Source organism: Echeneis naucrates, chromosome 24 (genome assembly GCF_900963305.1).
Source record: "Echeneis naucrates chromosome 24, fEcheNa1.1, whole genome shotgun sequence".
Taxonomy (NCBI): domain Eukaryota; kingdom Metazoa; phylum Chordata; class Actinopteri; order Carangiformes; family Echeneidae; genus Echeneis; species Echeneis naucrates.
Window position 1 is genome coordinate 2,548,334 of NC_042534.1, and position 12,653 is coordinate 2,560,986.

Here is a 12,653-nt window from a genome sequence, read left to right on the forward strand (position 1 = left end):
TGTAAAAAAAAAACAAAACAAAACAAACCAAAACAAAAAGTCATAGTAAACAGGAGTATTATAGGAAATTCATCTCCAGCCCAGTCGATAGACCTCTTTATGCTTGTTTGTGTGTGAGTTGAATATGTGAACGTTCACACTTGGCTTGGTGTAAATTGTGGACTAACAGGATATTGATGTTTTTAAGAATCCATTCAGCAGTAAGTGTGGAGCTGCCCCCCCCCTTCCCCTCACCTTAGTACGCAAGGATTAATCATAACAGAGTGGATCGTGTAAACAAAACTAATTAATTTGGTTCTCCTCACCCTGAGGAGACAACGGGTTTTGGTTACTGGTGAGTCATGGCTGAACCAATTTTGGGTTTTTTCTGAACTGCGTCTTTGCCAAAGTCCCTGCAGTTTTTTTTTTTACATTTTTTTAATATTAATTCATTTATTTGCTTTTGTCGACACCTTCTGTTGACATTTCACAATGAAAGCCTCGTACAGCTTTCACATTAAAGCCTTGTTTATGTTTTGCACTGGCATCTGGAGTCTTGCAGTCTCGATAGTATCAACATTAACTTACCTCAGCAAGTTAATGGAGCAGAACAGACAACTACGGAGATCTCAGTCTGTCAAAGGCTTTAGAGAGACTGCAGGCAGATAAATAAATACAGTAAGTCAGATTACTCAGACTGTCTGACTGGAGCCAGAGCATCAACAAATGATATTTTAACTCTAATGCTTCACCTCTTCTTTTTGTTTTTAGCTCCTCTCTTTCCCAGTCAGGACTGTGATCTGGTCAGGCATCTGACATTCAATTCCGTTCAAAGCACAATAATGCACGCAGGAGATTTACAGTATATGTTGAAACAGTATTGGGTTACTTTTAAACCTAAATAAATATTTGAAAATGAAACTATAGCTCCACCTTAGTTTCAGCTTTCACTGAAACCCAAGCGCTTCTGGCTTTGCGGGTCTCCAGTCTCAGTTGTGCAGAAGTAGAAACAGGAACAACAGTAGTTATATGTAGCACTCCTGGCATATTAATGAAGTGCTGTTTTATTTCCTTTCAGAGCTACACACATCGGGACATTTTTCGATTCCATTGATTCTGATTCATTCTTGCTTTTGATTTCAAAAAGCGCACAATAAATTAAGATCTCAGTTATTTTCCATGATTGATTGAATGAAACGGAGACCATATAAGTGAATTTAGATGTTGTTTTCTGAATTTGTGATGTTTTTCTGACATAATTTCTTAGAAAAAAGTCACACAACCGTTGGAAGTGGTTGCGCATTTCAGTGTTGATGCATTTATGTAATAAATAGGAGAGCCCAACAGACGGATTTATGAAATAATGCGGCCGGTACATTTACAGACGTAAAAACAGGTTTTGTGACATTAATTAAAGCTGCTTTGATAAACGGATGCAGATTTGATTTATCATTTAATTAAAAAGCCAGATGTTTGCTGGTTCCAGAGCCTTAAATTGGAGGATTTGATGCTTCACTTTGTCATATATGATGATATCCTGGTAGGTATTAGACTGTCTAAGCTACTGACAGAAGTGACTCAGTGCTGTGGGGAATTTTAGGAGCTTTTTCTGACATCTTCTGAATCCACAGACTAAAAGGCTGATTGATCGATAACGAAAACAGTCAGTTGCAGCTCCACATTCACTAAATGGTTTCTCCTTTTCACATCCTGCGATTCGATTACCATATTTTTAAAATGGTTACATTTTGACCATTGACAGTGTGGCAAGCACGAGCTGAGAAGTGAAGTGTAGCAGAGGCATTAGATTAATATGTAACTGCGTTCCTCTGCAGTTGTGGTTCACTGAGTTCATCCCATCATGTGTGTTGTTGGTATTGGCTTTTATTAGGCAATGCTTTTGTGATGAGGAGGAAAAGCCGGCATGAGGTAGCCTTCATCATCAACATGTACCAGCTTGATGGAACTGATGCTCATGGAGTGTAATTGCAGCGGCAGGGAAACAGGAAGGACCAGAAACACAATGGCGGCTGTCGAACGGAGAGCTTATCGACTGTACGCACCAGGTTTCCCTCATTCCTCCGCTGCTGTAGGAAAGTGGATTGTTTTCGTCCTATGTGTTAGAAAAGAGTGCAGAATATCTGACGGTTGTTTTTGACGTCTCTCACAATATCACTGAACATAACTGCTGCGTCTTGGTTCCTCTCACCGTCAGTAATTCATATCTGCGTTGACTTATTGAAAGAAATATACAAATGTGATTTGGGCTCCTCAGCAATCATAAATAAACATCATTGTGATGACAAGGTCACTCTGGGAAGATGGAGCGTCCGTCTTCTGTTTACAAGACGCTGCTGCTTCCCATTAGAGCTGAAACAATCGATTGAATAATCAATCGCAGGACTGACAGGAAATTAATGAGTACGGCACTTTTTTTCAATCAAAAGTGACAAAAAAAAATTGTTTCTCAACAGTTAATATTTCCTGGCACCTGTTTCCTTGATGATATTAAACTAAATCACTTTGGACCATCTGAACTGTTGGTTTTATCGATGTGTCTGCAGGCGCATGCCTTTTGAAATGAAGCATTGATTTAATGGAATTGTTGCAGATTATTATTTTACTTTACGCTCAACTTCAGCTGTGATTGACTGAAATACATATGAATGCACACCGTCCTGCACCTCCGTTCTCATTTCTCACTGTGTCAGATGGATCTTTTCTTTTTTAAGTGCTGCGTGTTAGCCACACAAGGAGGGCCAAGAAGGGCAGGGGTGATTTGGGGTGAAATGTAAACAGGGCCAGTCAGGAGGGATTAGTGTAGAGTGAGCAGCACTGTAACAATGGCGGCTTTTTTTTTTTTTTTTTTTTTTTTCTGCAGCTTGCCCACAGATTTAAAATGTTTTGTGGGTGTCTGTAGTTTGTGTGGATGGATGCGGCTTCACTTTGATCCAGTCGTTAATACCTTCTGTGTGTTTTTTCTTCTTTGTTGTGATGTTTCTAACAACTGTTGAACCGTGCTGGTCTTTCTTTCCGCCCCACTTTTCCAACTTTTCCAGGCATTAATGTGAGGGGGCACCGTTAACCAGCACTCTGAACTAATACAATATTAATTGGGTTATGTGACTAGTATTTCTGCTTCTGACTAAGTTTCAGCGTTTAGTCATAATCAGTCACGTGGACCGGTCATATTAATTAAATGAAAGCGCTTCAAGCTAATTTAAACACTTGTTTTTGTCCACAGGCAAATTAAAAGATAAATAATAAAATTAAATATTGTCAGGCTGTTAAACATGATAGGAATGCTCATTCTCAGGACGCACTGCAGGTTTTGACAAGCACTGATGTCAATTTCCTTAAAAAACAAACATAACCTATAAATGTATTAAATATCTGAAAATGCTTTTGTATAGCTATTATTATTATTATTATTGTTGTTATTATTACTCACCATCTGCTTTAGAGAGTAATGTCAAAATGCCTGGCTCTGTTAAATTCATATGTGGAGCTTAACTGATTCATCTTTTAGCTCTATTTTCTGGTGTGGCGTTTTTAATGATGCTATCGGGATTATCAGTATATTATCATATACAGATGTGAAGAAGTGGCAAAAATATCTATTTCAATTCCAGGTTGCATCATCCTGACCAATCTAAAAGGTATTAAATTGCAGTATATTTGGTATTTAAAAGGTGTTAAAGAAACTCGGACCTTCAAACAGATCTATGATTTATTTATTTACTTTTTATTTTTTTAATTTTGAAGTTTTTATTGCTCTTAAATCCAATTTCTGATCAAATTAAAGGGGTTTTAACTTCAATAACTGGCGTAATGAATCGAGCAGATCCGCTCTAGCAGCCCTCTATGCGGCGTTTTCTGTTTCCATGGTAACCCCATCCTCCCGCCGCGCCTGAATCTGCAAGAGCGAGTGAATGAGAATTGCAGACTGGAGACTCTGCAGATGCAGAACAGGCATGAGTCCATAAAGACAGACAGACGGACAGACAGACTGACAGGGAAAGTCAAGAGACGTTCAAGTCGGCATGCACAAGAGGCTTTTTAATAAACCACCAAAAATAAAACCACAACAGAAACGCCATAATGTCACAGACCACTAATGGCTCATAGCTATGTTCTCTTCCAAATACCAAGCGAAATCTAAATATCATGCGTATATATAAATAAATTGAAATTCACATCGCAGCGTTAAATTGATTCAGTGTGGTTTTACCTCGGGGCTCGAACTACATAAATCAGATTCATTCGCCACATATTCTACCTGTCATATTAATTTTTAAGGCGGTAATTAGTTTTATTGTACTTCAGGTGCTGCAATGCATTGCAATGCAATTTTTTTCCCGTCTGAGCTATAAAGAAAATAAGGCATCTGAGAATATAAAGAAGGGCCCATTGCTCCTGCAGTGAAGGTTAACTTTGTATTGTGCACTTTTCTTAATGAACAATCATTTTTATTTCTTTGAGCAGACATTCATTAAGTTATCGAGTTAATTGCACCTCAGTAAAAAAAAAAACAAAACCCAAATGCATTTTTCATGCGGTTGAAACCAAAAACTCCTGCTGATAACTTTTGATACCTGTTACTGCCAATATTTCCTCATTCTATCAAAAATATATATTTGCACAAGTTAAAAATCTCGCTGCCAATTCCTCACAATTTGGAAGCTTGAACTGATGAATCTCCTGCATTTGTATGTCGCAAAAATTTTAAGTATTTGTGTTGTTTGCTTTTGTTTTTGCTCTACATTTTTCAGCGACCCTGACGTGTCTTTATATTTTGTAAACTTGCACATGTGCACATCTGTTTGGTGCTGTGTTTAATTTTGAGGAAGCACAGCCCATATACAAATATGTGTGCCTCTCCTTTTGCATGTGCCACTGATGACAACTGACAACTGAAGACAAACAGCACTGTCTTTTTTTGTCTCTTGCTGCCGGGCTAAAAACATCCAGAAACTCTGACCTTGACCTGGAGCTGAGCTGTGCATTCTTTGACCCTGACCGCAGGCATGACGCCACAATGAAAAACAAACGTCTAAATACAATTTTGAGATGAAATGAATGAAATATAAAACGCGTATACCGGTAACTCTTGTTATATAAGTGTTGGTCGTGGTGGTCGAACAAGTGTGCTTTAGTTTTTTGAAAAGAAACGATGCAGGAATACAAACGTATCACGCTGGTATTTACCATAAGGATTTTTGCCCTTATTTTGTTACTGACCTTTCTCTTTACCTTGTGCGTCTCCTTCGTAGGTCAGTTGAAGCTGAAAATGAGTGCAGTAGGGGAAAGCCCCCTGGACCCTGCCACGCTGGAGTCACGCAAGAGGAAGGGCTCACCATGCGACACATCGGGGCAAAGGTAACCGGTCATATATACATATTTTTTTTCCCCCTTTGCTTCCTGACACGAGGCAAAATGGTGCTGCAGAAACTACACAGGAGATTAGACAGACATACCTGGATATTAGCGGGCATCCCATCTAGCTCAGTTAGTAAATATGAAAGTCACAAAATGACCAAACAGGCTCCTCCTGTAACATATGCATGAATGTGGGGTTTGAAATTCAGGTACTGTCTTCACATAAAGTAAATGATTCATTGTTTCATCTAATCTATGGAAATTACTTGTCATTTGGCGCCTGAATTTCTGGAAAAACAACAGCGTAGTAAGACTAAATTTACTCATCTCGTCATTTCCGTTGAAAGACATATGACTTGTACATGATGGAACGTGTCCAACATGTCCTGTGTGTTCTGTATGAAGCAGATAAAGTGCTTTGGCCTTGAGGGACAAGAGCTGACGGATTATTGAGCAAACACTGTAATTGAAATCACCTCGCTGTCAAACCACATGGGCAAAATGTATTTCCCTTGGCTGATGACTGCACTGCTTTAGCTTTAATAAGTACATGTCACTGGGGGAGGGAGGGGGAGAGAGTCTGATAGTTGTTCCAAGTTGCTAAAACACCAGGATCTGTCAAGATCTGTAGCCGATGAACCTCTAATTCAATCATGTTTCCTATTTTTAAGAATGCTTTATTCCCCCTCCCTCTCACTAAAACAACAAACATCAACAGAGACAGAGGAAGATGACGATGATGATGAGGATATATAACCTGAGATTAACCAAACACTTTGTTAACCTGCTTTGAATTTTCCAAAATTCCCCCGAAAAAAGCCCCCCACCTGTTTGCAGGAGGGTTCTTGTGTCTAAGGGGGAACACCTAGATTGATGACTGAAACTGAGAGCGCACAGAACCAGAAACCTTTTGGCCAGAGGTAAAAATCAAGCGGTCCGCATCCTTCATCCAGTTTGAACATTGATCAATCTCAGTCTGTGCCGTACGTTATCAGGCAAAAAAAGAACAACCTAAAAAAAAAAAGGAAATTACAACAACCGACAACATTAACCCTAACCCTATTGGCCAGATTACAAACTGAGATCATCAGTAGTTTAGTACAATGACTCCAACTGTAAAGCTTAACATTGAAGTGATTTTTGACAGTTCATAAACTGATGGCTGACATCACTGAATTCAGACACTTTATTATTAAAGGTATCATAAAAAAATTAAGAGTTTATGATATGAAACAATGCTGCAGCAAACCAAACTTGAGAATATTGAATTCAAGTGTCTGTTTGGTTTGATTTTTTTTTTTTTTATTAAGTCCACATTTCCTCTTATCTACACAAATTTTGGAAATACAAGAAAAGATAGTGTTTTCCACAGTCTGGCTGACTGAAGAGCCGTACAATATGTATATATATATATTTTTTTTCTTTTTTTGTATGCATCATTTATTGTTCCATTGTCTTTTTTTAAAGTCTACTCTGCACAACTACAGCGTAAGAACTCTCTGGCATTGTGTGAAGGACATGCAATAGAGTTAATAACCACCAAACAGTTTAAAAGGATTTGTCAAGGAACTGAAATGGATTCAGATTAGAGGAAATGCCGTTAGGGCCTGTCCTTCGTCGCTGTCGCTGTCTTCACTGATCTTCCATCACCATTTGGCTTCATTGACCGCCACTTAACCCGTCTGCAGAGCTCCAGCACCGTTGACACCGCGCTGTCGGGCCTGTCAGCCACGTGTGTGTGTGTGTGTGTGTGTGTGTGAGTGAGTGAATGAATGAGAGAGGATGAAACATCGTGTACAGCATGATGTGGGTTAAGGTTAGTTACAGCTGTGAGTGATGGCTTGAGCTGGGACATGCAGTGGTCGAAGCATGAATGTGCTCTGTGTGTGTGTCTGTGTGTCTGTGTGTGTCTGTGTGTGTCTCTGTGTGTGTCTGTGTCTATAAGGCCCAGTAGCTGATGTAAGCTGATGTAATAGTCCAGCTAGTATTTCTACAGCAACTACATGCAGCCACCGACCTGCACATTCACACAGCAGCGTCCTCCTCCTTCTCACCCCTCCCTCCCTCCCTCCCTTCCTCGGTCACCACGCCTGTGTGTTCTGGCTGGCCAATGCACTGACCTACTTTTGCTGTTGTCAGCTCACACACACACTTTTTCATGTTTACCACATACCTTGCTCTAACTGGTCGGTCTAGAAGCGTATTATTGCAACCGGAGAATAAGGATAAACACAAGGCTGAGCAGAGACTCTGAGGAGGCTTCAGTTTAAAGACCGATCTCATTTATTTTGTACTGATTTTCAACTTATAAATACCTGGCAACTTTTGCACGTATATGCTACAAAAACAAATAGCAGGCAGTCAGTGCCGCTGGGAGAAAAACCGCTGCACTAAAACAGCACACTGTGATCTTACTGACACATTTCACAGATCTGAAAACAATCATTCAAACCACCTGTTGGAGTAAGTTTCGGTTTTCAGTGCATGACAGTCCAGAGCAAATAGCAACACTTTCTGAAGCAGGAATCAGGAAAACTCTCTTAATAGATTCAGTAGATATCAATAATTGTTGTATGAAAACAATGTTAATTAAACTCAGAGAAGAAACAGCTCAGTTGGTCCCACTCTGCCTCCATCTCACCCATCTTGCTCTTGGCGGTCCCCCTTCCCGTCCCGGTCTTCCTCTCAGCTGGATCTCCTTTACAATGTGAATTATAAAGTTTATTCTCGGGGGAGTTTTGCATTTTCCTCTGCTTCAACAACACTTCATGTTCCTGCCGCTCAGCACCAGTTTGATAAGTTAATTATTGACTGAGCCCGCTGTATTTTTCCCACATTGACAATTAATGTTCATTGTTGTGTGATTATTCAGACTGTGAGTGTCTGACCTGAAAATTCCCCCAAATTGGAAAACGTTCAATCAAATATACATTTGGCCATATATCAGTTTTGATGTTTTAATCTCCAAATACATTTATTGTATTGTTAAATCATGAAGGTAATTGTTTTTTTTTTCCTTTGTGTTGCGCCTCTCTGTTCTTTATTGCTCAGTACTGATACTAAAATAAATTATTCTCGCATAACGAAGACTGACTGTGTAATATGTTTCACATTTACACTTCTGTACATATTTGGTACATGATCAAAAGCCAAAAGAAAATAATCCGAAGGCAAAAATGTCAAATATTAGATTTTTTTCCAGTTTCAAATGTAGAGGATTTGTGAACTGACATTACCAGGGAGTCTTTAAGCGAGATTGATCATTAAAAATGGCGGCTTGCGTTCTGTCCTCACAGCCTGGAGAAGCGGAGACGGGAACTGGAGTGTCGTTACATCGATGAGCTGGCCGAGCTGCTGTCGTCCAACATGAGTGACATCACAAGTCTCAGCGTCAAGCCCGACAAGTGCCACATCCTCAAGACCACCGTGGACCAAATCCAGCAGATTAAACGGCGTGAGCAGGGTGAGGGATCACACACACACACACACACACACACACACACCAGGGTAAACTGCAGTAAGTGAAAACAAATTGTTTTGCTTTGAACTTCTCACACGTGTACTAAACCGAAAATCAGGTTGTAAAAATAAAATTCAAATAAAGAAAACGTTAATGATTACTTGTGCTCTAATTTTTTTTATCAGGTTTATTCTACATTAAACATTCATTTCCATTCTGGATTGAAGTAATTATGCCAAATTAAACGCCACAGTCGGCTTTGGGTTCAAGTGTCAAACCTTCCAGTGTGTGCATAGACAGCTGTTTGTAGTGTTTTTGTATCTACATTACTGATGCATGTTCTTCTCCTCTTTGCAGAGAAGGCAGCTCTTCTCTCTCCAGATGACGAGGTGCAGAAGAGCGACATCTCCTCCAGTAGCCAGGGGCTGGTGGAGAAGGAGGCTCTGGGTCCGATGCTGCTAGAGGTGAACAGTTCTCGCCCAACGAAGCTCTCCTCGACACTCCATGGCGTTTATTTTACTGCAGCTCGTGATCAGATTTTCTTTTACCCCTCCTTCAGGCCCTGGATGGGTTTTTCTTTGTCGTGAACCGGGAAGGCCGCATCGTCTTTGTCTCTGAGAATGTGACGAGTTACCTTGGATACACTCAGGAGGAGCTGATGACTTCAAGCGTCTACAGCATCCTCCACGTGGGAGACCACAACGAATTTGTACGCAATCTGCTGCCCAAAAGCCTCGGTGAGTGAGCAAGGAGGGCAGCAGCATGGTGTGTGAAATATACTGTGTAATACGACACATCCCAGCTTTAGATGCCAGTAGCTATTATTTTTTTAAAGCATATTTGGTAATTATATTTTCAGTGTCCCCACATTGGACAGTTTCCATGCCAATGAAACTTATTAATGAGGCAATAAAGTTGTGGAGAGGGATTTTGGCAGCAAAGTCAGCACATACTCCTAAAGACAGATAATTAACTTGAGGCAAGTTTGAAGCGGAGGCAAGTTTGAGGAGCTACGAAGAAAAGGTGGGAGGGCGAAATATGGAAGTTTTGAATTAACACAGTTGTAAGTGGTCCTCACAATGCTGGGAAATGTGCTCGGAGAGGAAAAAGACAGAAAGTGAAGCAAGAAAGCAGGGAGGCGGCGTGAATGTGTGGGTGATTTTTGAGGAGTGAGACAATGAAACAATGACTTTATTCACTGTGATAATGTTATTTTAATTTTTAGCTCCAACCTTGAGAGGAGATGATAATGGAAACGGAGGGGACTTGAGCAGGAGGATGGGGGAGGGACAAAAGATAAGAGAGTTCAGCAGGCCACAAGGTTGAACTGTTGCTTTTTCTGTTTATAGTTTTAATCTCTTTTAATTACGAGCAGCTGACTTCAGTTCTGTTTTCTGTCTAATGCACTCAAAGAAACTATAGTATTAGATTTTTACTGTTGCTATCATCAGTGAGGTCTCTCTCCTGCAGGAGGGCCCTTCAGTTGCATCTTTTTGTAATATATTTTTAAAGCTGCTTACTGAGGATTTGCAGATGTGTCTGTTCTTATTTATGAAAAACCACGACAAGGTTTCTGAAAAAGGTTGTTCATTCAGCTTTGTTTTGTATTTTAGGCGTTTCAGTTTCGGGATGTGAAATATTTCTGCTGTTCAGCCGCAGAAGTCAGTGTCTGCAGGAGAGGAAGTAATAGCAGTGTTATTGGATACAGAGGAATTAAATTAGGGGTGGCAATTGATAAGATATTATACTGATACATTATACTGCTTAACTTATCCTGATTGATTTTCTGTGTTAGGGCCTGTTCAGGTTTTTGCGATCTCCGTAATCAGCACTCAGATAATGTGAGTTCCTCACATTCTGAATTGTCTGAAGTGGATAACTTTTTAATTCAAAGTATTTTTGGTTCAAAAATATATCGTTTTTTTGTTGCAGCTCAGCTCAGCGGCGAAAAACTCTGACCCAGGAGACACACAAATCCAATTTCAACTTGATTTATCCAAAATAGCTCAATGTTTTTTGCAGTCAACACAAACTGCGGCTCATGTCGCTCATCACTTTCATTGAATTAGCTGTAAGATGAGATTTCTTCAGCGTGACGACGAACAGGAGGACCGATCGCAGCAAGAAAACCTAGTTCTGATTATTGCTTTAAGACATACCATCTGGGCGTATGAGCCCAGAGCACGAGGCTGCTGGTTTGACTCACCTTTCAACACATGATTTCCCAGAAAATAAACACATTTTTTCAATGAAGAAAACTTTCACACGTGCTCATGAAGCATAAAAATGTTAATGTTAATTTTCAGGGGCCTCATTAAAAAAAGAATCTGCCTAACATTAAAATAGTGTGAATTTCCTCATCGATAATGAGTGTGTTTTTATTTTTTTTTCTGTGGCCCCAGTAAACGGCGTGCCGTGGCCACAGGAACCAGGCCGGAGGAACAGCCACACCTTTAACTGTCGCATGCTGAAGAGGCCGCCGGACGAGGTGGACTCAGAAAACCTGGAGGCTCGGCAGCAGTACGAGATAATGCAGTGCTTCACCGTTTCCCAGCCACGGGCCGTGCAGGAGGACGGCGATGGTACGTGCAAATGCATTGAGTGCACAGAGTCAGTAGCTTCGGTCTTTAAAGCAAGGCAGCACTTAGAGCTGATTATGGTATTACTATAATGTCTTCTTCGTCATTATATGTGAAAATTGTTTAAACGGGTAGTTTGTAGTTTCTTTGTGATGCATCGGTCACCTCTGCAGACCTGATTGGAACCTACATTACAGAGGATTTGCAGGTACCACAGTCATTGTCCTCTTTAATAAAGTTTCATAAACCCTCGATCATGCAGTGTTTACTCTTTAGCTGTGAGTTGTGAAAATGTCTGCATGGATCCTCTCACCAGACTCTTGACCCTGGCACTGTTGTTTCAGCATCAAGCATTTATTGAGGTGTCATTTTGGGCTTTCAACAAAAAACCAAAACCTGCTGAAAAACCAGGCACAGAAATAGCTGAAATCATCCTTTCAACTGCTTATTAATTTACCTTTCCCAGCAATCACATTGAATTATTGAAATAGTCTAAACTTGGGACTTTGGTTCTCTCTGCAGTGCTAAAGTTAAAGAGAATTTAACATTTAAATGCAGCTCAGTAGTAAAGAAAATACTGAAGATGATTTCAGTATTTCTTATCTATTTATTCAGAGATTTATCCACAATTAATCCAATATGTTTTGCTTCTTTACAAACTGAGAAATTTCCAGCACATTTTATCTCATGTTTTCTTCTCTTTACTCAAGTCAAGGTTGTAAAACAAGCTCACACTATCACACTTGTCACCAGTTTGGACAGTGAACGGGTTCTTGGAGGTCATGTCATATATCAGAGCTGCTGGTGCTGCGCTGGCCTTGGTGAAACTCTGTGATGTAGTTCCTGCATTGCAGATTAACCCTGCTCTTGAGCTCCAGTCATTTTGATAAGCGTCTGCCTTGCAGGTTGCACAGTCGCATTCAGTCTTATAGAGCTGAGATGTGACTGTAACCTACTTCTTTTTATTTTTAATGTTGGTTTTTAAATCCTGGCATCTGTTGTTGGCATCACAGATGCGATTGACAGCTCACTTGACACATTTCCAAGGTCTGATTGGCTCATTTATGAAATGGAAATTCAAATACTGGTCAGACTTTAGAGTTTTGACTGGTTGCCATGTATCTACTGCTTGTAACTGAGAGGGATGTCAGAAAAATATAAATCCATAGCATATAGCACAACTTAATCATCAAGCAACATGCAGAGTCCAGAGTAACAGTTCTCACATGACGACACAAGAATCATAAGTATATTTA

General features: G+C 40.1%; 1 protein-coding gene across 4 annotated transcripts in view; it reads left to right on the forward strand.

The window, feature by feature from the left end:
- ncoa1 (nuclear receptor coactivator 1) overlaps positions 1–12,653 on the forward strand; it is a 41,447-nt gene that overhangs the window by 17,666 nt on the left and 11,128 nt on the right. For all 4 annotated transcript variants that reach the window (XM_029496994.1, XM_029496997.1, XM_029496996.1 and 1 more), the window contains 5 exons: positions 5,253–5,358; positions 8,655–8,821; positions 9,176–9,282; positions 9,378–9,555; positions 11,221–11,400. In XM_029496994.1, the coding sequence (XP_029352854.1) occupies positions 5,270–5,358; positions 8,655–8,821; positions 9,176–9,282; positions 9,378–9,555; positions 11,221–11,400 (721 nt within the window). In that variant the 5' untranslated portion in view covers positions 5,253–5,269. The remainder of the gene's footprint in view (positions 1–5,252; positions 5,359–8,654; positions 8,822–9,175; positions 9,283–9,377; positions 9,556–11,220; positions 11,401–12,653) is intronic.